Source organism: Pseudopodoces humilis, chromosome 4 (assembly GCF_049639895.1).
Source record: "Pseudopodoces humilis isolate 2021_Gansu_Grassland_sample_001 chromosome 4, ASM4963989v1, whole genome shotgun sequence".
NCBI lineage: Eukaryota > Metazoa > Chordata > Aves > Passeriformes > Paridae > Pseudopodoces > Pseudopodoces humilis.
In genome coordinates this window covers 65,886,440-65,913,474 of record NC_142203.1, presented here as the reverse complement: position 1 = coordinate 65,913,474, position 27,035 = coordinate 65,886,440, and the positions used below count along the sequence as shown (strand labels likewise).

General features: G+C 36.8%; 1 protein-coding gene across 1 annotated transcript in view; it reads left to right on the top strand.

Annotated features, from left to right (window-relative positions):
* Window positions 1–4,824: 4,824 nt before the first annotated feature.
* Window positions 4,825–27,035, top strand: part of SLC1A3 (solute carrier family 1 member 3) — a 66,178-nt gene continuing 43,967 nt past the window's right edge. Inside the window, exons 1-3 of the mRNA XM_005527974.3 lie at window positions 4,825–4,955; window positions 6,755–7,024; window positions 24,392–24,529. Coding sequence (XP_005528031.1) covers window positions 6,844–7,024; window positions 24,392–24,529 — 319 coding nt within the window. The 5' untranslated portion in view covers window positions 4,825–4,955; window positions 6,755–6,843. The remainder of the gene's footprint in view (window positions 4,956–6,754; window positions 7,025–24,391; window positions 24,530–27,035) is intronic.

The window sequence follows — 27,035 nt, the reverse complement described above, 5'->3', positions numbered from 1 at the left end:
CCAATGCCACGGTCTTTTGTAACTAGCCACAATGCTGTATTAACTTTTCAAATGAACCTGTCTCACCCTCGGCACCCATTTAAGTGGTTGCCACTGGCTGTGGGAAAGCCAGTGAAGCCATAGTGTACGGGTGTTTGCATCTGAAATGCTATCGGCTACCCACGAGATCCCATTGGATTTCTTACAATGACACAGTCCCATCCTATCCCCAATCCTTCCTAGACAACCTTGCTTATTCTTCTGTGAGAATTGCCCCATTGTACATACAGACATTCACATCCTTGATAAGACAGTTAGGGGAAAAGTTCACGAGCCACATCCTCTGCTGGTATAACTTCATTTCCCTTCCCCCTTCTCCCAAGAGTGAGTGCTGATCTGACGCCCTGTGTTGAAAGGAAACAAGGTTGTCTATTCAGCTGCAGTCAGACATACAGTGTGTGCTAAGGCCCAGACAGCCCATGATGCTGAGTGGAGATACTAAAGGTTCGTGTTTCTCTGCTGGGAATTTTCACAGAGCAGAAAAGGAATGCCGCCTTTTTTGTGTGTAACTTCCGACTGACTACTGACAGAGCTCAAAAGTGTAAAAATGACATTTATTCTCATGGCACAAGACCTCAAAATGCAGGAATAAAAATGACCAAGAGGATTTGTTGGCTGGCTTGAGTGAGCAATGTTAAGACTGTAATGGGACACTAAAAAGAAACACAGAAACAGATCACTGAAAAATTGAAGTCCTGCTGGTTAGGTTGTCCTGTACTACAAGTCCATCATCCTAATCTTAGGCAAAAAACTTTACTTTTGAAATGTTTTTTGACAGAATAGCATTTTCTAAAATAATTTGATTCTTATCATCAACAGAACATTTTTAACACTGATTTTTGGGGTTTTTTTTGGTAAGTGAACCTGACCAATGTTTACAACAAACTGAAATTCAGCATAACCTGTAGAGGAAGTTTCCTCTAGAAGTGGCCAAGACATGCTTGATTCATTTCATGGAGTGGTCTTAAAAGGTGTGAACTGCATTCTTTTAGGAGAAATAAAACCAGAGCATACAGTCTAAGCAATAAAAGATGTTTGGGGCACAAAATGAGGTTAAAAGCAGTGTAACAGTCCCAGTGTGCAGATTCAAATGTCATACTCAGAACAAGCTATGCAGATCTTTTCCTGCTAACAGAACATAGTCTATATTTTTTTGATGATTGTAGTGCACATTCTGGCCAAATTTGTCTGCCTCACATTTGGCTGGCCAAAACGTAGTTATTCATCAAATTCCCCTTTGATATTTGAAAAGAAACAAGCACTAAACCTCAATTTCTCCTACTCATCCTAGCATGCTCAAAAGAGCAAGAGCCAGTCAAGTGTCTCGGAAAGAAAACCATGCCATCATCCTGTGGAAATATTCAGGAGCCTAAGGCTTAGCTCTGCCAAATATTTGCTAACTTGTATGGATTAAATTCGACCTCCTAGAGACTCAGCTCCTTTTTTAGTGATACAACAGCATATAATGGTAATAAACAGTTCTAAGCTGGATTGCAGCTTGAAAGGGAGTCATATATTTTCATATTTTGTCTGGGACATACTTGCATGCCATTTACCATGAGTAAACATATTCTTTCACAAGAATTTTGCTCCAGTTTTACCATTGTGTTATCAACAGTATTTCACTGAGCTTCTAACTAAAACTCCAACACTTCAGATATTCAGCCAATATTAATTTATAGCGCTGACTTATTAATGTAAAGCCTGTGTTACTTTGAATCTTAAAGTTTATTTCAGCTGGGATCCATGCAGTCTCATGCCACATTTATTGCTATCTGGGAAATTAAAGGATTGTACAATTTGTTGCTTCATTTCCACTTTTTACATCTGCTACATCTGGCTTCCCAGGGTTTTTGTTTGATAGCTCTTGTCAGCTGAAAATAACAATACTTTGTGTTGGAACAGCAGCTTCCATTCTAATACCTTTACTTATTTTACAAAGGCACTCAGATACTGTGCAAAGTATATTTACTGACAGACTTTGTCAGCCACAACCAAACAGGGCTTGGTTTTGCCATAACATATGATTTCAGCAGGCTGAACCCACACTGCTTGGGAGGACAACGTCCAAGTCAGAGTCAGTCCTTGCCCTGTGCTTGCAGTTCGCTGCTTTGCTAGCCACCTGGGGCATTATCAAAGAAGGGCTGAAACTGGAACCCAAAGCACAGATTAGAGTGCTGAGCTAGTATGTCAACACAGACAGGCTCATCCAGGCCTTAGGTCATTCCTTGTCAATTTTTATGAGAAAAACCTACCACCCTGAAGTATGTAGAGATTGCTTCATCTATGTAAAGTTGGTGGTTGCACTGATGGCTGCCACTCTGTGTTACTCTGCAATACATAATAATGTTTCTGCATATTCCTTGCCTTGGCTTATCCAACCTAAAATCTTCAATGTGTCTAACTTCTAAATTGCTCTTTGTAGAAACTAACACTGCTGAAGATGCCACCAACAGAAGTACATAACCAATAACATTTTCAATTTTCCCTAGTCCTAATATTAAATACTGCATAGTAAATCTGTTAAATCCATTGCAACTATAAAGGGAAATTCCAGTGCATTTTCCAATTACATGTGTTGCAGAGTGACACCATGCTGCGAATTTATGTTATATCTATTGTATCTCTAAAGGGAAATTCCAGTGCCTTTTAATTACATGTGTGGCAGAGTGAACAGCCCATGCTATGAACTTATTTGACTCTTTCTTTTTTTTGCTATTCAGGGATATCAAAAATACAGGGTTTTATAATATAGGGGATAATGCTCTTGAAATTTAAAATCAATAAAATAAGCGAATGTCAGAAGATGAAGGAGAGAGGAAAAGAAGACAGAAAATTTTGAACGTATTGCCATAAAAGCTCTTAATATTCTGTGTATCAAAGAAGTGTGTAATAATATCTGTTGTTCTCTGAGAGATAATAAAAGTATCAGTGTTGAAGTTAAGCTGAGCTATCCGACTGATTATTGTTTATTTTCATTTTGTCTCACTGAATAGTTAATTCTCTCACAGGATTATCCTCATTTCTCATAGACTCCAATATTAATGAAAGCTTTAAATGGTGACATACTTTTGGATCACCTCGCTTGGGGCCTGACCCTGTGCCATTAAGTCAAGTGGATCATTACTATTCATATGAGCAGAGGGCAGAACTATCTGGGAGGTTTTGCAGAAAGCAAGACATACTCCGAAAAGAAAGATCAAGGAAGCAGATTGCTAGAGGGCAAAGGTTAGTTAAAAGGTCAGTCCACATCTACAGAAAAAATCGTGAAACATTTCGTTATGTGAAACACTACAAAAAATAAAAATGAAATAGATATTTAAGATGCTGGTTGCAAGAAAATAAAGCCTATGTTTCTGTCTTTACAACACAAGCTGGAAGTTTTTTTCTTACTTTTTTTAAGTCAATAAATAAATGAATTCAATTATTTTCTTTCTTAAGTTAGACACCAAAGATCAAGATTCCATGGTACACAAATCAATCTCAAACCTACATTAATTATAAGGAAATTTGAAATGATTGTTAGATTATTTTTCTCTACATTATACATCATTATTTGAATCACATTCAAATTGGAAAACACTCTAGTAAAGACATTACTCCTACTTTGTGGAAGTAAATCTGCTTTTAATTTTATTTTATACCTATCTATTATTTGTGTGTATCGTACATGACTCCTTTTCCTGTATACTTAAAATGACTGCTCAGGAAAAGAATTTAAATGTCAACATAATTTATAAACAAATCTTTAAATATGAATATATATAGGTGAATTATATATTTAATATAAAATTATATCAATTTTGATCTAAAATATTTGTCTTATAAGAAAAACGTTTAAATCCTGTGAAAGATGCTGAAATGTAATTATGGAATATTTTAACTTGACTTTACCAATGCTTAAAATGAAAGTACTCTTCTAAAAAGGAAAGTTCTTTGGGAACTCCCCTGACTCCCATCAACAAATACCTTTTCAACAACGCATACTTTGAAATGCTAGAAAAACTGAAAGCCACTTATTTCTCAAAAGTGGATATTTTATACTTTTCCTTTCATTCATTCATTCATTCGTTCATTCTCTGCTATTGAAACAGGCTGAATGGGGCTTGCTATCAGTGAGTTTGAATTGCCAAACAAGTGGCAAGTCTTACTATGTATTTTGAATATCTACAAGAAACATACAAAGAATTATAACTGATCATGTTTTTCACTTTCCTTGATAATGTTCCAGTTGCTTGTGAAAGATATGTCTGGTTCCCCACCCTGGGAAGAGTAGATCTTGAATAGCTGCCCTTAAGAATTAGAAAATACGTGATAGCTTTCATACCATGCCTGTTTTTAGAAAAAAGTAGCATGCTCAGATATTTTATTATTTATTTTAGAAAGGGCAGGGATAGTGTTATATAATTATGTTTAGGATTTTCAGATGTCCAGCCTGGAATGTCTAATGAAGAAGCGCTCCAGCCTCCCCTGCTCTGTGTGTGTGCGAGCCTTCAATTCTTCCCGGATCCTGATTTTGCATTTCTAACGAAGCTGAACTGACAAAGCGTGAAAGTGGTCTAAAAGGAAAAACAAAGAAAGTGACCCTGCTTTCACCGTGCCAAGACTAATCAATATTCCAGAAGCCCCGCTTTCCCCTCTCTGCTGATGTGTGGTTCGGAGTGGGTTGGTTTTCTCCCTTTTTTTTTTTTTTTTTTTTTTTTTTCGTGCTTTTTTATTTTTTTTTTCCCCGGCCCTGGGCTGGCAGTCTCCTCCCCTTTCCTTAAGTTACAGTGATAGTAAGTTGCCGTATTCCGGAGCACATGCTGATGTCAGTTTTCTCCCTGCCGCTCGCTCGGCTCGGCAGCTCCGCGCTCTCCGCAGGGAAGCCCCCGCTTCATCCACCGCGCTCCTAAGGGTACGGAAGGTCTGAAAAGGTGAGCCCATCCTGTCCTTCAGCGAGGGTTGGAGCGGGGAGAATTTTTCACTCTGTGCCTTTGTATCTTAATTAATGTAATGATCCTTTTGGCTGCACCCATATTCTTTCTTGATCTTGATGTAAATTGTACAGGACAGATTAGCTGCGTTAAACATCCTGGAAAGAAAAGGCACTGTGAAAGATATCTCTCTCTCTTTTATTTTTTTTTTCCTGCGTGTGTGTCTCTCTCTCTTTTTTTTTTTTTTTCTTTTTTTTTTTTTTTTTCAGAATGCTTACATTAATCGGTCGGAACAACAACAACAAAAAAAAAAATCGAAAAAAAAAAATCCTGCTTCCACAGAGCAGTCTTGTCCACGGTAGAACACTTACTAATTTAAATATTTAGCTCGGTGTCAGAATGTTTCCTCTCCTTAAAGCAGCACAGTTAACATTCTGTTAAAATTCAGGGAGGATATTGCACTACAGTGCCGGTCTTGAAACATATGGTAAAAGCAGAGATCAAAATCCACCAAAATAAACTTGTTACAACATGCGATTTTGTTTAAAACGTGCTGGCTGAAACCCCTGTGTATTTATATTTTAAGTGCTTCCTTAAAAAAAAAAAAAATATATATATATATATATATAAGGTGTTTTGGCACTAAATTTATTAAAAATGAGATGTTAGAGTTGAACTGTCTATAAACAGAGACAGATTTCAGCAGGGGCACCTAAGTTTATCCATTTATTCATTACTAACTTCTTTTAAAAAGGCATGCCAGTGTATATTAACAAAGACTTCAGAAAATGGGATTCTCAGTCTGGAAAATACCTTTGAAGAGGCTTCATTATTAAATAAACTCATACCCAGCAGCCATCAAAACAAACCCCCACGATCTAAAATAAAAATTAATACCTTAATGAAAATCTTTTAATATTGAAACATTTTAAGGATGATTCAGAGCGTGATTTCTTAAAGTCAGAAGTGGTGTGGGTCTTGGATTGTCCTGCACAGGTCCAGGATTCAGACTCCATGATCCTGATGCGTCCCTTCCAGCTTAGTACAGTCTGTGCTCTGTGATACACTCTCGACATTGGTATCAGGACAAGCTAGGTGTTACTCTGCAATGTGAGCTGGTATTACAGGCTCAAGCAACAAGTGCGGTGTTACTTCTGATGCTTTACAGATGTGCTCAGAGTAGTTTATGCAGCTAAAAGATGAACGTTATCAACGTACAGCTGTCAAAGGCATATCTTGTAAATAGTGGTTGAGGGATAAATAAACTATTGCTGCTGCATTTTTCCATGTGAAAAGAAGGAATTGAGTCAATGCTTTCAATCATTTAAAAACATCTGAAATGCAGAACTACTTAAATGTACTGGTTTGATCAAAATATTTCTCTTCAATGGTTGATGTGGATGTGAGCTAGATTTTTTTTCCAATTAATAGTGGCCTAATAAAAAGTACAAAATCAAGCCTGACAGATACTTTTAAACATTATAATACCTTAAGTTGCTATGATTTATTTGTACTGGTTTCACCTTTATGTATCAATAGCAAATATTAAAAAAAAGTTACTCCTGGGTTACACAGCATGGCAGCAGTTCAGGTTAATCTCTGCAGACATGGGACACTTACCTGATCAGTACATATAATCCTCCTTTGAAAGTCATGGAGGTTTTGCATCAGAAACTACTTAGCTATTAGGAACAATACAAGTTTTACTGAAACATGAAAAATATTTTCTTCTGTGTAAATATATAGCTAATCATTCCCCTAAAATCTTACTGCAGTGTTTGATATTTCTTGTCTTGCAGGTTTCTCCAGTACCTCCCAAAGACTCCTCTACTATTCTGACGGGATACTGACAGAAGTTAATTATAAAAGAAAGCTTTCAGCAAGATAAATGACTAAAGGTAACGGAGAAGATCCAAAACCTGGAAGTAGGATGGAACGAATTCAACAAGGAGTCCGGAAACGTACACTTTTGGCAAAAAAAAAAGTGCAGAGCATAACAAAGGACGATGTTAAAAGTTATTTAATGAGGAATGCCTTTGTGCTCTTCACCGTTGTTGCTGTGATTCTTGGTGAGTAATTTGTTCAATAGGAATATTCTGTTCTCCAGTGCATTTGACAATGACGATGTGACTGGGTGATTTGCATTACAAATGAGTTCCAAATTCTTCTGCACTGATAAGAATGTTCTGGTTTGGAGAGTTTTGGCTTTGACAGCTGCATGAAGTTTAAGGAAGAGCCATTAAATAATTCTAATAATTCCTAAGGAGAATTTTGGTGAGAAACACCAACCAGAACAGCTGTTTTATGAATTCTTCTCTTAAAGAATCAGATACAATAAATGAATTGAATGTTTTTAATTGTATCTTTTCCTACCAAAGCCAGTTGCAGAAAAATGCTCAGGAAGTAACTTTTATTTACCTAAACTATCAAAAAATTAACCCTTTGCAACAATGAGCAGAAACTCTCAATGAATGAAATTAAGAGACATTCCTAAGCAAAGGCATATAATAAATACAGACTCAATCTTTTCAGTTTTCACTTGATAAACACAAGCCTAAGTTGATTCTCCCTCAGCCACTCACAATCTCACACATGCATCTTTCAGATGCAATTTGGGCAACAATGGCAATGTTACTTATTCAAAGGACTGAAAGATAGCACCTGATTAAATGCCTTTTAAGAGTATACTGAGAGGAATCCAGTACATCAAACAGCCTGTAGATCTGGATTGCACCAAAAGGTAAATTCAAAATATTGCTACATACTTTGAATTAGCATTAGAAAGAAAATCTGCCAAGAAAAACATACATTTTTTAAAACTAATTTTCCTTTCAATGATTACATGATCACTTACGAAATTTTTTTTAACTAGAGATTTTCAAAGCGGCACCATATTTCATGAAATAACCACTCTTTACAGGGTGAGCAAGAACTTAATGGTTTTTCTGTATGGCTTTCACTTTTCTCATTAGTTTAAAATATAAAATTGTGAATCTGATCACAATGATGTTGATGAAAAACCATATGTAAGCACCTAAAGATAATGGTCTATATCCTTTGCCTATGTAGGCCCTGATGTTCTTCATAGTGCTGCTCTGTATAGGTCTGCTTGCTGTGTTTCTACAACTCTTCCAGTAATTGAAATTTTAGGGCTTTACCATTTTTGTTGCTTGTTACCACATCAACACTGTTATTTCAAATTAATTTCAGGTTTGATCGTCTCTTGGTGAAATAAAGTATTTTTGCTGAATTGAAGTAATTTCTTAGTAGTAGTTTCTGATATTTATAAACAGTATTTGATAGTAAGTGGTTTTAATTCCTAACTAAAAATTGTATCAGTGTAAAAGCCCCATTAACATCAGCGGTAAAAGTATTAGGTGTTTTATTTACAGTGGTCAGAAAAAGCAGAGAGTGTCAAGCAAGATTTGAAACACTGTCCAACCATGCAGAACACAATTCTTTGATTGTTACTTTTCTATACAGCATGTGAAAAAAATTAATTTTTGCAATTTTTTCTCTGTTGTCTACATTCAATAGGGCTCCCACAAATTTGTCAGTGTGGAAATTAAATGTAGACTGGACAAGTGGTTTTGCTGTTATTGCTGGTTCCAATTAATTTTAGGTAACTACTGATACTCTGCCCACTACTCCACTACCATTACAGCAGAGGATCAATAGGCACTGGAACACAAGTTGGAGAAGTGATGAAAATGTGCAGCCTAGGATGAGCTGGCTGCTCCAATTCTGCTCATGAACCTGTAGATATATCTAGTATAAGATATGGAAGAAAAAGTCTTCTTGTTTTTATCAAAAATGCTCAAAATTTTACTTATATTTGTTATGTGTGGTGTAAATTTGCAGTGCTTATATATGATTAGAACAGTAATTTCATGGTTAACTGATTATAAAAAGGTAATATTTGGGGCTTTTGAGAGTTTCTTGCTGTAGAAAATACTCAGAAGTAGGGAACAGATGGCTAAAGGGTTTGGAAGACCCTCAGTAGTTGAACTCCATCTGTCTAGTTTGGCAAGGATTAAGTTGTTATCATCACTTGGTTGTCTGGCGATCTGTGGGAAATTAGATGGTGGGCTTGATCCCTCTCCCAGCAGACAGCAATCAGTGTTGCAGGATTAGCCCACCAATTAGCACTACTGGATCTCCCATTGGAGATTCTTGGATGTGAGTCTAGGTGGAAACCAAACTATACTCAGGCCAGGGTTGAATTGTTTACAAGAAATAATGGTTAATGCTCTGTAATCTAATAGACAGATGACAGTTCCTAGAGCTGTCAGTCCAGAAGTTTTCATAGAAACCATACTCAGGAAAAGATTCTATTTAGAGAGAGCAACATTTCTTCAGAGACTTTTTTCTTGCATCTCTTTTATTGAGGGATAGTCCTGAAAAAGCCTTTTTAATAGAGCATTTCCTATTTCTTTGCTGAGCAGGATTGATTTTGGTAGAGGTTAAGTGCACAGTATCTTATTTTTGTTCCAGCACCGTTGATTATAGTGGGGACTTGGACTTGTGCTGAAGTGAGAATCTTGCTCTTTGTTATGAAGGGTGGGTAACTACGACTTGCAATTCTCTCTGTTGTATACAGATATTTTGAAAATTGAGTGAGGTTTTTCTGGTATTCACATGTCAAGGAGAAATATAGACATTTATATAGCTATTCGGTTGTTAATCTGATTCCAAACTGAACTCTAATCTAAATTCACTAGCTCAGACCACGCTAAGCCAATTATTCATTAAAAACATAGTGATGAGGATGCAAGAAGCTATAATTCATGTTGAAAAATACTTGGAATTATTCTCTATTCCCTAAAAAATGCAAGAAATGTCCTTCAGACTACACCTTCTGAACAGGTAGAGTCTATCTAACACATTGTCTTAATCATTGTTAATATTTTTAGTGAAATTTAAACTTTTCTCAAGCTCTTCAAGAAACTTGGAGAAAATCATACTCAGTAAGTGAATTCTGATGACATTTTTCTCATTTTTCTTGTTCAAATAAAGATATTATGCATTAGTTTTCTGTAGTCAATCTGGTCAAGATGCAATAGATGAGAAAAATCATGTTGGACAGATTTGTGAGGCTGACCACTGGTAAACTAGGAATATCATGATGACCAGGAGCACTTTAAGGTAGTGCAGGGATCATGGTGGCTCATGGAAAATCTGCAGGAAGTCTCACAAACTTTGAAGTGCTAGCCAATTTACTGGCAAAATCTCAGGCTCTCCCACGCTACTCAGAATCATCATCCTGTCCCCAAAAACTCATTCCTTTCAGATACACTTCCTTTATCAGCCTGCCTTCATTCTCTCATCCCGTTTTCCAAAAAATGGCACAGGATCCAAGACTCTGACAGGGCTTTAAATGCCAAAGAATCTCCTGTGGGTTTTGAACTTGTACTGAAGGAAAGACCGAGACACAGAGTGCTGCTAAGCAGAGATCCTCAGAAGCTGTAGAGAAACTCTGTCTTAATTGAGGGGCTCAGTGAAATAGAGTCAGGTGGTGAAGCAAGTACTATGAAAAGCAGTTTCTGCATGGTTATTAAGCTCTAATTCTCTATCTGAAATCTTCTTGCCAGAGGTATATGTTGCAGTTGTCTGCTGGGACTTCCGATGGGGAGGGGGATGGATCCACTCCTGTTTTCTGACTCCCTGTTTCCCCAAAGGAAAGAAGGAATGCAGGCCTGGCTGTGCCATTGAAGCCAGGCTTCTGTAATTGCCAGCAATCTCACAACAGGTGTGAAATACAGAAACCCATACAAACTCTGTTGTGCCACAGCATTAACTAGGCAGGAGGCTCCAAAACTTTCCAGTGTGTTTGCCAAAAGAACAGAGTTAAAAGTATAGGAAGAAGACAGGTGAGATGAAGGCATTGCCCCTTGCCCCTGAAGAAAAAAACCGAGAGATAAATAAAGCCTTGAAAGGATCCTTCGTGGCACAGGAGGAAAAAACCCACAAAGCCCTTACAATATCTGAACAGTGCAAAGTTGTGCAAAGGAGCAGATTCTCCTATCTTGGGAAGACTCCCTGTTTGAACAACAGTTTAAAGACCTACGAGGTACAAATCTGTGATATGCAGCTAGACTAAACTCAGGATAATGCCCACAGAAATGTCAGCCTTGTGTGTTAAAGCAAGACCTTTTCTGCTTTGGCAGATCTCTATATCCACTTAAGGATATACTGACATACCCAGAGAAGAGTAGTTGACCCCACTACATATTGACATTGAACACTGAGACGATTCCTAAGACAGCCTTGTTAGAATTTGCATGAGAGCGAAGATCCATCACTGAAGGAGAAATAGCTGTGGGACCTGAGTTTAAGGTGAAAAAATGTGTTAAAACATAAAGAGAGGAATTTTTATATATATATATATATATATATATATATATATATGCAATAAAATCAGTTAGCTACAGTTTAAGAGAAATTAATTATTTTTGTGCTGAATTCATGGGCTGACTCTCTCAGGGCTCTCCTAAAGAACCTGCTTAACATAATTGATTTCTCACTGAGTGACAAAACCTTCTTAAGTAATATTCTGAAAATTTTGCCAATTAAAAGCTTCATTTTTTCTTTTAGTTATAAAATAGTTACAATTTTGGAAGGAAAAAAAACCCATAAACAGACAGAAAAGCTCAGAGTGACACTTAAAACTGCAAAAGAGATTATTCTTTTCAAAAGGAAGAAAAACTATAGAAATACAAAGAACTTTAACTGCTATTAAGAAGCCATCAGTAAAAGTCAGACTGTGAAATATGAACAGTACTCTAGTTTAACAGTTACTTGCAAAATAAAATAATGTTGATATATTATCACAATCCACATTTCTTACCATTCATTCTGGTGTTACTGAAATGAAACAGCAATAATTGTTGAATTGCCATACATAGCACAGAATAACAACAATAAACTTGGCTACCTTGTGAATAACAATTAAACATTCTAGAGAGAGCAGCTGTGCATAAATGCACAGTAAGGATGCAAAATCTGCCAAGTATCAACTTTTTTCTATCCTAACATTCTGGATTTTCAAATCAGTGGACTTGCAAAGTGGTGCTCAAAAATCCGATAAATATTGTCCAGAGAAACATACATTCACTTCACTCTTCATACAGATTAAAAAAAAAAGCTGTTGAGATTCTCAAAATTCTCTCTAGAAGATACAAATAAATGTATTTATATAATACAGCTTCCTACAAATCAAAATTCAAAGCTATCCTAGGCAAAACACATGGCAGTTACTGTGTGGGACGTTTAGGATGTGACTTCTCTGAGATTTTACAAGAAAATTCTCTGAATGCCATTAGAGTACAGCCATCAAGCTATCAGAGGATATGTTACAATTGAAACAGTAGTTATCACAAAGGTTATCAAGAAAATTTTTGTGTTGATCCTGAAAGGGGACTGACAAGACATATCAACAAGAAATAAACTAATATTAGGCCTTGCCAACCCTATCTACATTTCAGCAGAGAGGGAGTAGTATAATTGCTGTGATGACTGCAAGGCATCACAAAATCATAAGCAAGATGTCACTGATCTGTATGTTGAGTAAATATTTAACATTGTTAGATCCTTACTGGCACTTGTAAGGCTAGAACAAGATGTCACTGCAGATGAAATGCTTTTGAGTTGGTCACAATGAAGGTGTGACTGAAGATGGTATGTTCAGCTGTCCATGAATTCCTGAAAATTTCATTCATTTAGCTTAAAATTCTGACAAAATTTCTTGAAATAGCCAGGCATCTGAAAGTTTCCGGAGATTATATGATGTCATAGAAAAAATGTTTTTCTTTATGCTTATCTTTAATTGCATTCTAAAAAACATACAAATAAATCAAATATTAAGGAGAAATAAATAAAGGGGCTACATATTCTAGATGTTGAAAAGGCTGCTAAAAACAGTAAGATATAAATGTAGGTATTGGGATAATTTCTACTGTACTGTAGCATAGACCTCTAGATGAGTAGCTGAGACATACTAATTTTTTTTCATTTTTCATGCCTCGTTAAAGAAAAACCAGGTGTTTTGCAACCACCAGCTTTATAAAATTATCCATGTAGTCACATTAATTTTATGTATCCTCTGACAATCCTCACAATTCCTTCCGTTTGCTGTGCATTTTCTCAAGATTTTGTATTTTGTTTAATTTTTGATTCCAACCCAGCAATCTTATGATAAGTAAACTTACAACAAGGCAGACACTGAGGTGCTACAGCGAGTCCAGAGACAGAAATGGAGCTGGGGAAGGCTCTGGAGTACAAGCTCTGTGAGGAGCAGCTGAGGGAGATGGGAGGTTTTAGCCTGCAGAAAAGGAGTCTCAGGGGGGACCTTTTCACTATCTACAATTCCCTGAAAGGAGGCTGTAGCCAGGTGGGGATTGGATTCTTTGCAGAGATAACAAGGGGCAGGACAGGAGGTAAAGGTCTGAAGATGTGTCAGAGGATGTTCAGTTTGGATATTAGGAAAAATTCCTTGATTGAAAGGGTTGTTGAACACCAAAAGAGTCTGGCCTGGGAAGCCGGGGAGCCAGCATCCCTGGAGATACTTCAAAGTTGCATAGTTGTGGCATTCAGGACTTGGTTTAGTGGTGGACTTGGCAGTGTTGGGGTAAGAGTTGAACTTGGTGATCTTAGAGGTCTTTTTGCAGCCTCAGTTGCTCTATGATTCAATGGGATTTAGCATATACTGTAATAAATTTTTTTCCTAGTGTACTAAAAGTTGGTTTAACTGGAGCTTTGGAGCAATAAGGCAGTGAAAGCAATGATAAAAAAGTACTTAATAAGGAGCTAAGAAATTTCTGCCTCCCATATCGATTTCCCCATCTCTGTTGTTCACAGAATGTTCTATGTGTCTACAATGTGTGTTAGAGAACAAGCAGGCTTCTCACCAAGATGTCTTAAATTATTCATGGATTCAAAAAATATATATGGTAGGGAGTAGGGAAGAAAATATGGTGAATAGTAGAAGAACAAATGGAAATTATTTCAGAGGACTTTTAGTAAAAGCTGGATTATTGCATTTATTATGTCAACCCATCAGACTTGAAGTTGTATAGCCGGTGTTTGCACTTCAAATCAACACAATGATACCACAGGGTTTGTAACCTTTTAAAATCCATACAACAGAAACTTATTTTCCTTCTAGGTTTCATGAGACTTTTTAAAATAAAAGAGTAAAATAATAGGTTTGATGAGCTGATCAACAGTGAAAAGGAAAATAATTAAATGCTGGAAAAGAAAGCCCCAAGGGTAACGGGAGAATCAGGACAGTAACAAAATGCTACTGCTACTCATATTTCCTGCTTATTCTCCCATGTCCTTTCCTTTAGCTTGAATTAAATTAATCTTTTGAATTCTTCTTCAATTCTCTACATTAAAAAAAAAGAAATACCTTGCTTGAAATGTAGCATGTCTGTATAATTTCTATTGTTATGAATAGAAGACCATAAATAGAAATGAACTTGAGAGTTACAAAGTGTGTGTTTGTTTTTCACCTTTTACTGTAACTTGGTACAACTGAAAATTGATTTATTCAAAGCAAAGTCTATAAAAGATGTGGCTTAAGTTTTAAGCATTATTTACACAGCAACATAATCTGGCAACTCAAACTGGCTCTAGTAAATGCTTTGGTTTTACCATGCACAAGGGCTAAATGAAAGAAAAAGAGCAGAATTGCCTTTGTATTACAGGACCAATAATCAGGGAATTCCCGGGAGTACTAGCCAAAGATAGTTGACAAATAAGTCTACAACATATGTAACATACAACATATGCTAATATCTTTATTTAAAAAAAAAAAATTTGATTTGGGAATCCACATACTAAACAGACATGAACGTGCAATAAAGTTCTTCAATGCCTTAAATGCAGGCAAAGGAAGCTGCCCATGGAATCTAAATCTCAGAGCTGTGTCTTTTTAGTGCATGAGCTAGAGCAAGGAGACTCAACAGGGTAACCACACAAGTCCACGACCTAACCATGTAACTGCCTGAAACTTGCCAGGAGGAGCACAGGCAGTCAAACAAACAAACAAACAAAGAGGTTTGCATTCCTACTCCCACTCCTTTCTGAGTCAGGACCATGCCAGACATTTCACTCAGTGGAGATCTAGAAGCCCAAGAGTCCTCACCTTGGGAATGGTGTCAGCAGCGCTTGAGGAGTGGGGTTATTCTTTTCCTCTCAAAATTATTTTAGGTTATTCTTTTCCTCTCGAAAGGCAAGTTGCAGGGGGAGGCAATTCCACCATTCCTTTCAAAGCTGTGTTACAAGGCAGAGGTAAATGCAGGACTTCTAAGGACAAATACATATGCCAAGAAAGCAAAAGGCCGAGTTGTGTTTAACCTAATGACTAAAATGTTACAGGCTAAAAACCTATAACAGGAAGCCCCAGACTGTGAAGTGATCCTTTGAGCAAGAACAGGGACACAGGGTATCACAAGTCCAGATGATTCTGAGCATTCTGTGGGACAGTTGTGTTCAGTTGCTAGTCCCTCAGGACTTAGCCTGGAATTAGGCAAATAGATGTTTAGGTCATGGCAGTTCTGAGAAAAACACGAGCAGAAGGGTGAGAACTGAGGAGTCTTCCAAAGCAAATGGAGCAGTGCCCATTAACTTTATAGATGTACAGAACTAAGCTTTGTTTTTATCTGGAGGGACTTAAAAGGTCGCTGTTTGGACTCAGGTACTTACTGTGTGATTAAGTATTATTCCAGGTGCAAGTTTCCCTGTGCCATTTTTGTGACCTTTAATATAGGAAAATTCTACCATTCTGAATAACACCTAACAGTGAGAAGAGAGGTGTCATTACTATACAGGGGCTATAGCTAAAATAATCATTAATGCTACAATGCTACAATGTATCTTTCAGATGAATTAACTCATTAGAAGTTAAGCATGATACTTTTTAATCAACTAAAATGAAACACTTCTGGAAATTCATGTGTTGGAAGAGGCTGCTGGCAAGTAAAAAAAATAGATGGAAGGTTCTATTTGTGAATAGTTTTGCAGTCATACTGAGGATTTTAGGGATGAAGTGGCTCATAACCAAACATCTAGGGAGTGAAAGCATCCTAGCTATCTTTTTAAGAAAATGGTAACATGATTCCATGAATTTCAGCCATGAGCCTTACAGAAAGAATTCACTGAACAAATCAAACATAAAAAAAAAAAAATGTGTTATGGTAAAGCTTACTCCTGATTTGGCAAAAATCTTGTATTCTACAAGAGGAAATTCTCCCTCTCAGGCTACCCGGGTTGTTTGCACATGTCAACAAAATGCTGGACAAAAAAAAATCTTTCAACAAAGTCTACCATGTGATATGTTCCAAGATCCAAATAGCTCCGGCATGGGCATATCTCGATTCAACAAAATACTTAAACCTCAGTGTCAAGCAAGTCATTTACAGATTGAGACTATTAGCACTAAGCTAAATTAACAGGTGGTTTTTTAGGAATTAAAACTTGGCCTAGTTCCATAGAGATATGAATGCATAATTTCAATGTCCTGCTGATAATGCTGCTAAACTGCATATCCAGACAGTCCAGCCTAAAATGAACTCTTTGTAGTGTGTGTCTAAGCTGGAATAAAAAAACAAAGGCATCTCTCCACATCCAACTTCAAGATCTCTCTCAAACTACACCAAAAGTTCCTCAGAGTAAACCTCTGTTTTCTGTGGATGTTTGCACTAAGTTCTTGTATCTGAGTGATCTCAGTCTCACTGTCTGTGATTCCTTAATGCAACTATACTGTACAAAAGACAAAATAATATGGTTGGACAGCTGAAATGACAGTGAAGTAAAATTCAGTTCTGGTAAGGAATATGTCAGCTTCCAGCCAAGCAAAAAGAGGAAAGAAAGAACTGTAAAGCAGGAAAGGTACCCTATAAACTTTGAGATAGAAGCTTTCTTATCTGTTTAGATCTATATTTTATGTCAGTAAATATATTCACTTTAGTAATGAATTTGAAGCAGCAAAGTAAAGTCAGGCATGAAAGGAACAGTTATTACAGTAACTTTATAAAACACTGAGTAGTACCATAATTCTAAATAATACTTCATAAAATATAGTTTGATATATATTGTGAATGTCTGAGCTTTTGTATATGCATAGTAAGATATTATTCTTGTATATTCATAGAATTATTTGTTATTTTTTACATCTATAATATTTTCAATATAGCTCAGAGACTAATAAACTAGGCATAGTTTGTCTTTCAATGAAGTCTCTTGTCTGAGAATGAAATCAGGAATAATGTCCTTATTCCAGTCAGAACAGTCTGCTTCAGTGCCAGCAGTGGAAACTCTTCTTCATTCCAAATCCTCTACTATTGGCCGGCAATGGCTTGTCTTAAAAATAAAATATTAAAAAACCACAAAAACCATAAACAAACAACAAAAAAAAAACCCCACAAACCAACAAAGAAAAAGGAGAGAAAGAAACGATTACAAACGAGATAAATACAGAAACAGTTCAATGAAAACAAGCAAAAAAAGATTAAAAAACATTTAATGGCAAACAGAGAAGTTGAAGTTGGATAAAAAGAGAACAATTTTTTGGGCATGTTCTCAAAGGAACAAAATTACCTTCTAATTGGGGAAGACAGGCAAATGAGCCAAACAACTAGAGACAAAAGGGAAAAAGTGTATGAGTCTAACACTAGAGCAGAGAAATTGCAAAGGACAAATTTCAGTGGTTTCTAAAAAGTCTTTTTAAAGCACTCAGAAGCTATTATATCCTCAGATTTGGTGTCCTGTTCAAGCATCATCTGGTCCAGTGGTGCTTTTGCTCTTTGTTAGTTACATCAGTTCTTACAGCTCCGGACTCCCCTTTCCACCTGCACATTTTCTGTCCACAAAATCCAAGGAGGAGATCCTGTGACTGCAAGTAAAGGCAACATGCAAGTGCTCAGCTATAGCTACAAAGGTGTTTCAGGAGTTCAGCTCCTCCAGAGCTGGGCAGAAGATCAGGCAAAAGGTTTGACTAACTCTGAGCTGGGAATTAAGTGCCCATGTGCCTCTGCTAATCTAGCTCTAAATGCCTGCCATACATGTTCACTATAAAACACCTCTGCATTTTTGCAAATTGTAACTGAACACTGGTGTGGGTTTTTTGGGGAAAACAATCTCTCTTACAGGATAAGGCAAACCTTCAGGGTCAGGTTCAGGGGCAGGTGCTCCTGAGGCACTGTGACTGTAGGATGTCTCCCCAGCACAGCTCTGGTGGCCCCTGAGCAAGGGTAACACACTGACTTCTCTTCTGATGCAGTGGACAACTCTCTGACATTGAAGTGACTCTTGCTTTGCAATACTCTTGCTTTTCTCTGGACACATCCCTTTCTGCAGATCCCAGATCTTTTCTGGATTCCAGTCTAGGATATCTAGCTCTCCCACATTATTTCTCCCATGACTCCTGTCACAGTAAGGACGCAAAGGGGACATAGCTTCTTGTGTCCAAATCAACACATATTCCACTTGAATATTGATTCTAATAGGGTAACTTGGAGCACAGGTCCTTAAGCTCTCTACTATAGTGTCATCATGCAGTTATAATCTGGCATTTATGTAAAATAAAATGGTTGCAAAGGGAACATGCCTTCCTACCTACATAAGGAAAACCAGAAAGCAAGGAAGGGGGATGTAGATTTAATACAAATTAAATTTATGCAGGTGTACCAGGGGGTGAAGATTTAATATAAAATTATAGAACAAAAATCATGAAAATCAAAGTCATGCTGAGCAAATTGTGTGATTCTTGTGGCAAGCAAGGAAAGAAATTAAGAAACAGAATTTGCCGGCAACTTTAAGTGTTTCTTATCACTAGAGAAGTATTTTACCTGTTTGTCTCAAGTAAATACAGTTGTGGACTTATCTGAAACTGGCTGTTAGAAGAAAAGGTGTCAGAACAAAGTGGTAAATTAAGCAATAACAAATGACCCAAAGAACAAAAGCAGTCATTCCAGAGCTCTGCAGGAATGTAGGAATGAAATGGCTGTGCAGCTAACAAAAATATACAATGTCCCATTAAACTGGTAGAAGCCTGATTCCCTTCAAGGCTCTTGCCCAATTTCTGTTATAGAACAAAATGTTATTTGCTTGCTGGTTACAAGGTTTTCTGGATCTGAACTATTAACAGCTGTTAGTTTAGAATAACATTCTACTCAACGTAAGGTATTTTTTCACAGTTATTTTTGAAAATTTTCTATTTCCTGCTGGAAAATAAAAAGTAATTTTGTACCTCATATATTAAAGGAAAGGATATTGATATTGACCTTAATTAACAGTGTTCTGAGATTTACAGTAAAAAGCAGAAGTGTATATAACTCTCAGTGGTGTGTTCAGATTGAACTGGCAAGCACTGATAAAGACAAAGCAGCTCTTGCACTCTTGATATAACACATAGTAATTTCCCCTTGAAATATGTTTAAGTGATGTTTGATCAGTTGAGAAGTACAACTTTCAGAATTCTGTACCTCTTGCTTGAAAATGCAGCAGACAGCATGGGCATTGTAAATAAATGTAAGTTTGAAATAATTGCATGGTCTTTAATTCCTGTGTGATTCTGAAATTAGATAGAGACCAGAAGCTCATAAGAATTCATTTCAATAACTTAGACTTAAAATAATGAGTTATTTGAAGTAATGAAAAAAGAAATCTTTTTTATTAGATTTATATATGTATTTCTTCTAAGTGGGCCAGGATAGACTTGAGCTTCCCTAAAATTCTTGAATGAATGTTTAGATGTGGATAAAGCCCCATCTCCCATCTTCTAAGAGTTATGGTTTGGGATTTTTAAAATAGATGTGTTGTTTTTAACTTATGTGTAGGTGAGCCACCCGTTTAATATATGCAAGGAGTTATGTGAAACAGCTGTCCACTACTGTGAGACCAAGGCATTTTTGTAACACAATTAAGAACTTCATTTTCTCCAATGAAGATTTTGAAACTCATTTTCAAATTCAGTTAAGGAAATAGTGTGATTTTTTTTTTTTTTTCCAAAACCAGCCATCTCCAGAACATACCTGTTCTGAAAAAAAATTGTATTATAAAAGTATTTTTGTCTTGCTACTTTAGACCCTGATTTTATTACTTATTTCATCACACTTTGATATTAATTAAGGCATTTTATATCGAAGGTTTTGTGCTTTTTTTAGCCATACAAGTATATCCATAGTTTTTAACATCTGACATGAAGACTTTATTGTTTCCTTTCTGGTAATCAGCATCTAGAAGTGAAGACTGTAGGCCATTCATCAATATATTCCTATTTTTTGAATAAAGAATTCCAAATCATAACTACCATTTACCATAACAATTTCCATTCTATTATTCTAACTGCCAGAATTATTTTCATCTTCTACTCCATGCAAGTTTTAAGTCCTCTCTTCACTGTATTCATACATATTGAATTTAATTTTGAACATCTACATTGGTATAAAATCAATGCAATAAAATGGTTTAGCTTGTTAGATTGTTCTCGTTATCATCAGGATTATATACAAATAAATTTTTCCATAAATTTAACTGTATCACTGAGAAGAACACCTCAAAAATCCTTCTATAACTCTAAGCTGATTTGCTTTCTCATTATGAACTGTACAAATTATTTAACAATATGGTTCTGTTATACACTAAACATGTGTAGAATTCAGCTTGTTAACTTAAACAGGCACTACTGATTTTTGTGCAGAAAAAGCCCAAATTCTGTTAATAAATCTCCTCCTTCCTTCAGTGCAGAAATGGTACACTGTTAACCATTTGAGAAGTCAGGCTCTGATAGTGTTGATTAGTTGATCTTTTCTGTTACAAAGGGTACACAGAAACCTGCACAACAGGTTGCGGTAGTTTGTTTCACACGAGGCTTTGTCTCATTACAATTTTCAGAATTAACCTGAAACTTGAAACTTTTACTGAGAAAGGCCAGTTCCAATATGTAATCTTCCCAGTCTTGCTCGTGAAGTGTACTAAGCACTAAAACTCCTGCCACATATGAAGTGGCGGGTGGTTGTTGGAATACTGCACACCTTCCAAAGCTTTAATACCTCCTTCCAGGTCTTGGTTCAGGACTCTATCTTGATGCTTTGTGCCTATTTTTACATCATCATTGTATACAGCTATCTCACTATTTCAAGCCTTTGAATGTTGGTTCTAAGCAGCTAAATCAAAGAAGACAAAGCTACCTTGCCAAATTTCAGTTTTCTACTTCAAGAATTTAGTTAATTAAATTTTGTCAGATGGGATATTATACCCACTACCTAGTTATTCAGACTCAGAAGAGGAAATAAAGTTAAATCTTAATTTTTTCTAAAATCAAGAAGAACTGGTAAAATCATTCATTATCAATGAATGCCTGCATTCATTATCAAACACTACAATGAGGAAATAATTTGTCTAAATTTCTGCTTGTTCTGTGTGAACATAACCTATTTTCAGAAATATCTGTGAAACAACTACTTCTGTATCTATATTTCATCAGCCAAACTGAGTCAGAGAAAGGTTCTCATGTCTTGGGCATGACTGCATACAGATCAATAGCAGTGCTAAGACTACGGCTGAAGAATAAGTAGCTCTTGTGTGTTGACCCATTTCAACATAATACACTACCAGGGCACATTTTTTTTCACATTGCAGAAATTCTTTCTGTAAACTGCCGTGCTGGGAAACCCTGTAATTATGCACAGAGCATGTTAGGACAAAAAAAAAAAACAATCATTTTTGGCTCAACAGGTTTACGTGGAACTTCAGAAACTCACACTCACTACCAATAATATTCATCCAAACAGCCATATCAGGTCACTTTGTACAGCCTGGATGGTAGTGGCACAGATAATCAAGCCCTTATAGCATAGCATAAGGACTAGTTCTTATAGCAGCCTCAGAAACCCTTACCAACCTCAGTGAGGCTTTGTACTAGTGCAGGGATTAATTCATGTGGAACTAATTGCAGAACCGTGGCCTAAGTAAGAAACAGGTCTAGCTCTATTTGCTTGTTACCCAGTTGTCAAAATGTAGTGCTCATTAAGTGCAGAAACAAAAGGTCCAGATGGATTCTTTATATCTGAGAAACGTGCTTCTCATGTTAAAAGAAAATAATGAGTAAAGCAGCAGCAGAATTTAAAACTTTGTTGAAAAGAAGGGAAACTTAGGCAGGTCTTATAAACAAGAATAATTTAGAGGCTCTTCTTCTGTGCATTTTATGATGTAATTTTACCCAAAAAAAGAACAATTTATGCAAAATGCATTTTAGCTACCTGAGACTACAAAATATGAATGAGATTAAACCAAATGCCTTCTAGTCCTGCCACCTCTCTTCCATAACACAAACTCCATGCTCGGTGCCGTTTGCACTCTAATTACTTTTCTCTCCATCCTGTAACACTATTTCCTAGAACACCATTATATTTTCTGCTCTACACAAGACATTTCTGGATTCCTCTAGCTTAACCAACCTGCTGAAGTCCCTAAATCATGATCAAAGAGAGGTCACTAAATTGAGAGTTATGGATGTTTCCTTTCACCAGTGTACGTCAACAATTTGGTGTAGGAAGCATGACAGCATATTTTAGCTAGCAAAATTTGACATGAAGATATTATCTGCTGTATGGGAGTACCAATCAAAAATCTGTCTTTAAATAAAAGCAAAACTATAAAGTGACTAAGAATCAGGACTAGCAGTTGTCAAAATTGTTCAATGTTATATTTTAAGTATGTACTCAAGTTCTAATATGATCTAGAAAGGAGCTGAATTGCTCTGCTGCCTAACATCAGTGAGAACCAGTTTCATAAAATATTTTATGAATATGAATCTGCCTATCTTTCAAAAAGAGCAATACCACCCGTCTCTAAGGCGTCTATCGATCTATTTATCACTGAAGGCACAAGTGCCTGTGTAGCCATGCAAAATAATTTCATCAAGGAATTTACCTGTCTGAAAATCAACCCAGTAAAATAAATTCTTTTACAGTGGGTTTCACTGTGGTTTGCAGTAAGATCAATCCCCTGATCAGCTTTCTACACACAGTTAACCCAAATGCTGGTACTAGACAGTGGTGAAGAACATGGAATGGAAAGGAGAGATAGCAGAGTTTCACCATCTGTATGGTTAATGTGTTTCAGATAAAGCCATCTGTTATTTAGCTGGGTATAGAAGTCCTACATCAGATAGGCACCAAGCCATTTAACAATTGCAAATTGCAGCTGGTTATGTCAGCTAAGCAAATAACTAAATAAATATGCAAACAAAGCAGTTGGTAGCAAATAAAGGACAAAATCCTCAAAAGTTGTAGCTGGGAAGTCTGGGTTGCCACACTTTAGCCTATCTATGGCTTCCATTTGTAAATGTATCTCAAGCATCATTTATCTCTTCCCAGCAAGATAAATGGATCCAGTCATTCCCTTGCTCCTGTCCCTCAGGCATTGAAACCCACCACTTAATCACCCAGTAAGGCCTTTCAGCCCTGATTATCTGCTTCTTTGCTAGTGTCAGTACTCCTGAAGGTAGGCTTGTGTAAAGATGCTTACCTCCTGCTCCTTTTTGACTGTGAAAAGACTAAACCACAAGGGGATTCTTGAATACTTCTGTCCTGGTTATCTCCTTCAATCTGAAGTACATCTGCAGGATCAGGCCCCAAAGAGTAAACAGGCATGGGCAAAATTTCTGAAGACTGGTAGCTAGTATGTATGTGCATTGCATATATGATTACACTCAAAATCCCAGAATTCAAGACACTTGGCTACAGTAGCAATGATTGTTTCCTTTTCATTAGCACTCAAGATGACTTTGACAGTCATCCAGATTTTAAAAAATAGCAGTACAAAAATCCTTCTGAATAACTGTCCTGATTCTGGCCAGGAGAGGGTTAATTTTTGCAGTAGCCAGGAGGCAGCCTGGCCAGGACCCAGATGTTATTCTATACCACCTGATGTCATTTTCTGGGGTCACGGGAAGGAGTCCCTTCTGGTTCTTGGAGTGTGTTGGGGATTTCTGTATGGTGAGCACTTGTGAGTGAATCATTCACCTCTTGCACACTTTGCTATTAAAACTATTACTGTTCTTTTTCCTATTTCATTTTTGTCTTCAGTAAATTTTTTTTGTCTCAATGCATGATGTCTACATTTTGTGCCTCCAGTTCAACTCTCTATCCCACCACAGGGGGAGGGAGTAGGGGAGCAGGGGACTGAGTAAGCAGGATGTAGTTTGCAGTGTTTCCCTGGGAACACTAAATTGGGAACACCATTCCTAAACCATGAAAATAACATTTCCAGGAGGGCTACTCTTAGTAGTAGACAATACTGGAGAATGTAAATCAGTGTAGGAAAAACTGCAGGTTACAATGAGATATGTCCAGTAAGTACTTTACACATGTCCATGTTTAGATGTTTACTTCTTTAAAAGACTGAGTTATGATCTTTCTTCCCTTCAGGTGTAATCCTGGGATTTTCTCTTCGATCATACAAGATGAGCTACCGGGAAGTGAAGTACTTTTCGTTTCCAGGAGAACTACTCATGAGAATGCTGCAGATGTTGGTCCTGCCACTAATTGTATCCAGTTTAGTCACAGGTAAACAAAAACAAAACAAAACACACCCCCCCACCCTCTTTTAAATCATTTTATAAAGATGCACACACCAAAATCTGAGAAGTGAACATTCTATGTCCTAGAAATGTTATAACCTGCAGAAAGTCAGCATTGCTGTTGCTGCTTTAGAGACAATGGAAGAAGAGATTTGAATTAACATACAGAGAAACTGAAAGATGCTTTTCCAAAGTCATAGACAGACTAACAGTACAAGTTACTACATGTAGCTGCTAGGAAGCTGACTGTACTCCCCTCTCTTCTTTTACTTTCTGAACAGATATTTCCTCCACCGTGTCCTATTGTTATCAAAGATAACATATCTCAAAAACACAGTGCCAAAAACCAAGAAAGTTGAAACTGTTGATTGTGGACAATAACACATGCCTGTAACCACAGATATGCAAAACATCTGTCTGCCTCTTAATCTTCCAACAATAGATATGAAAAATTGAATCCTGTAATAAAATTGTTTGGGTGGGAAGGCACCTTAAAAATCTGGTTCCAACCCTCCTGCCATGGGCAGGGACACTTTCCACTAGAGCAGATTTCTCAGAGCCCCATCCAACCTGTTTTCAGCACTACCAGGGATGGGTGATCCACATCTGGGCAACCTGTGCCAGTTCCCCATCAAACTTACAGTAAAGACTTTATTCCTGATATCTAATCTAAGACTACCTTCTTTTAGTTTAAGACATCTCCTCTTCTATCACTACATGCCCTCTTACAGACCCTTCAGGTACTGGAAGGCATTCTAAGGTCTCCCTGGAACCTTCTCTTCTCCAGGCTGATCAGCCCCAATGCTCTCAGCCTGTCCTCATGAGAGAGGTTCTTCAGCCCCCTGATCCTTTTCATGCCTTCCTCTGGACCCACACCAATGTGTCCATGTCCATAGGGGATAGATGGGATAGAATGGAAAGTTTGGAAGAAACTTAAATACATCTATTCTGTTTTGTTATCTTCTGGTCAGCAGCTCTAATAAGCTTTGAATGCTTTTTACCAAGTTGTTCCTCTAACTAGTGATATAATATTTAATTTCCTTTGATGATGCATGCCTTGGCATTCCACCCAAGTTTCATGGAAGACCTCCTAGATTTGTTGTGAATGTTTAGGATGTACCTGTGATGTATTTAGTCAATCAATTATCTGAAGAAAATAAGGTATAGATTTTAGTCAATCAACAAATCAGTTTGGATAACTTTAATTAAAGTCACCCACTGTGCAGTCCTAGGATCTAAAACACAAATACACTACCTTGATTGACAGAGGATCCAGAGACTATAAGTTGTTTTCTATTTAATTTATTGTCAAATATGTTATTACTAAGATCTCTTTAAAATGCAAATGAGCAGACTTACATCTTCACAGAAACTAGAGTGTACAAGTATAAGCTGTTAATGCAACAGCAGAAAACCAGGGTATTCACAATTACAAAATGGTTTGCCTTCTCATATTTCAAGAAAAAAAGTGGAAGCTTGTTTCTGTGCACACACATTATATATATGTGTACTGAAAATTAAATGAATACTGAAACTAGAGAGTATAAGTTTTGTAGGAAAAATAATGGTAGATTTTACTCCCAGACACTGTATAATTCTGTTACATGCCGTATCTTCTCCCATCTTCTTGTCCCTTTCGCCTGCAGAACTCCCTGGCTTGGCAGGACACTGACAGAAGAACCGTTAAAAGTAGAAAAGGAGAGATATTTACCCTTTTTCAGTGTCAACTGGAACTGCTGCTCAGTTTTTCAGGATGAATTATTGTAGGAGAATTTATATGATCAATTCTCAATTCCTTATAATGCTGCTATCATACTGGTTCTCTCAGAGAGCTCAAGGTAAATCAGGAAACTAGGTAGATCATCCTTTACAATGATTTGAAGGATTTTCAGTAATCTAAGTAGAAAAACTTCACTCAGGTAAAGATCAGAAAATCCATCTTAAGAGAGTCATAAGCATCACAAGGAGCTGGACTTCTGATAAAATGAGCTCATTTGCTGTGTCACCAGGTCTCAGTAGAGATTGTGTAAAATATCAGAAAAATTAGTTTCCAAGTAATCCTATTCTTAAAAGAATCTTCATTCTCCAGATTCAAACAATACCCTTCTTTTGGATATTTTTCTTTCCCTTTAAAGCCCTTTATCCTTTATTTCATAACAATCATTTCCTTTGTTATAGAAAAGCATTTGGCAAAGAGAAATCTTCTCTATTGGTAAGATTTGCCCTATTATCACACAAGAGCCTTGTAATATTAAGTGGATTATACTTAGAGTTCCCTTTGAAGTAGACAGTAATTTTCAAGGTGAATAAGAACATTTTAAACTTCCTTAGTTGAGTAGGGAGCAATCAGAGAAAACTCAATGCAATTCACAAATGGCAGGTTTAATTTCTCTTTGAGAATCATTCAGTACAGCATGACTATGCCCTTTTTCACAAGAATAAAACACTTTTCTACATTATTCTAAGCATTGTGTGAAACACCTATTTTCTAC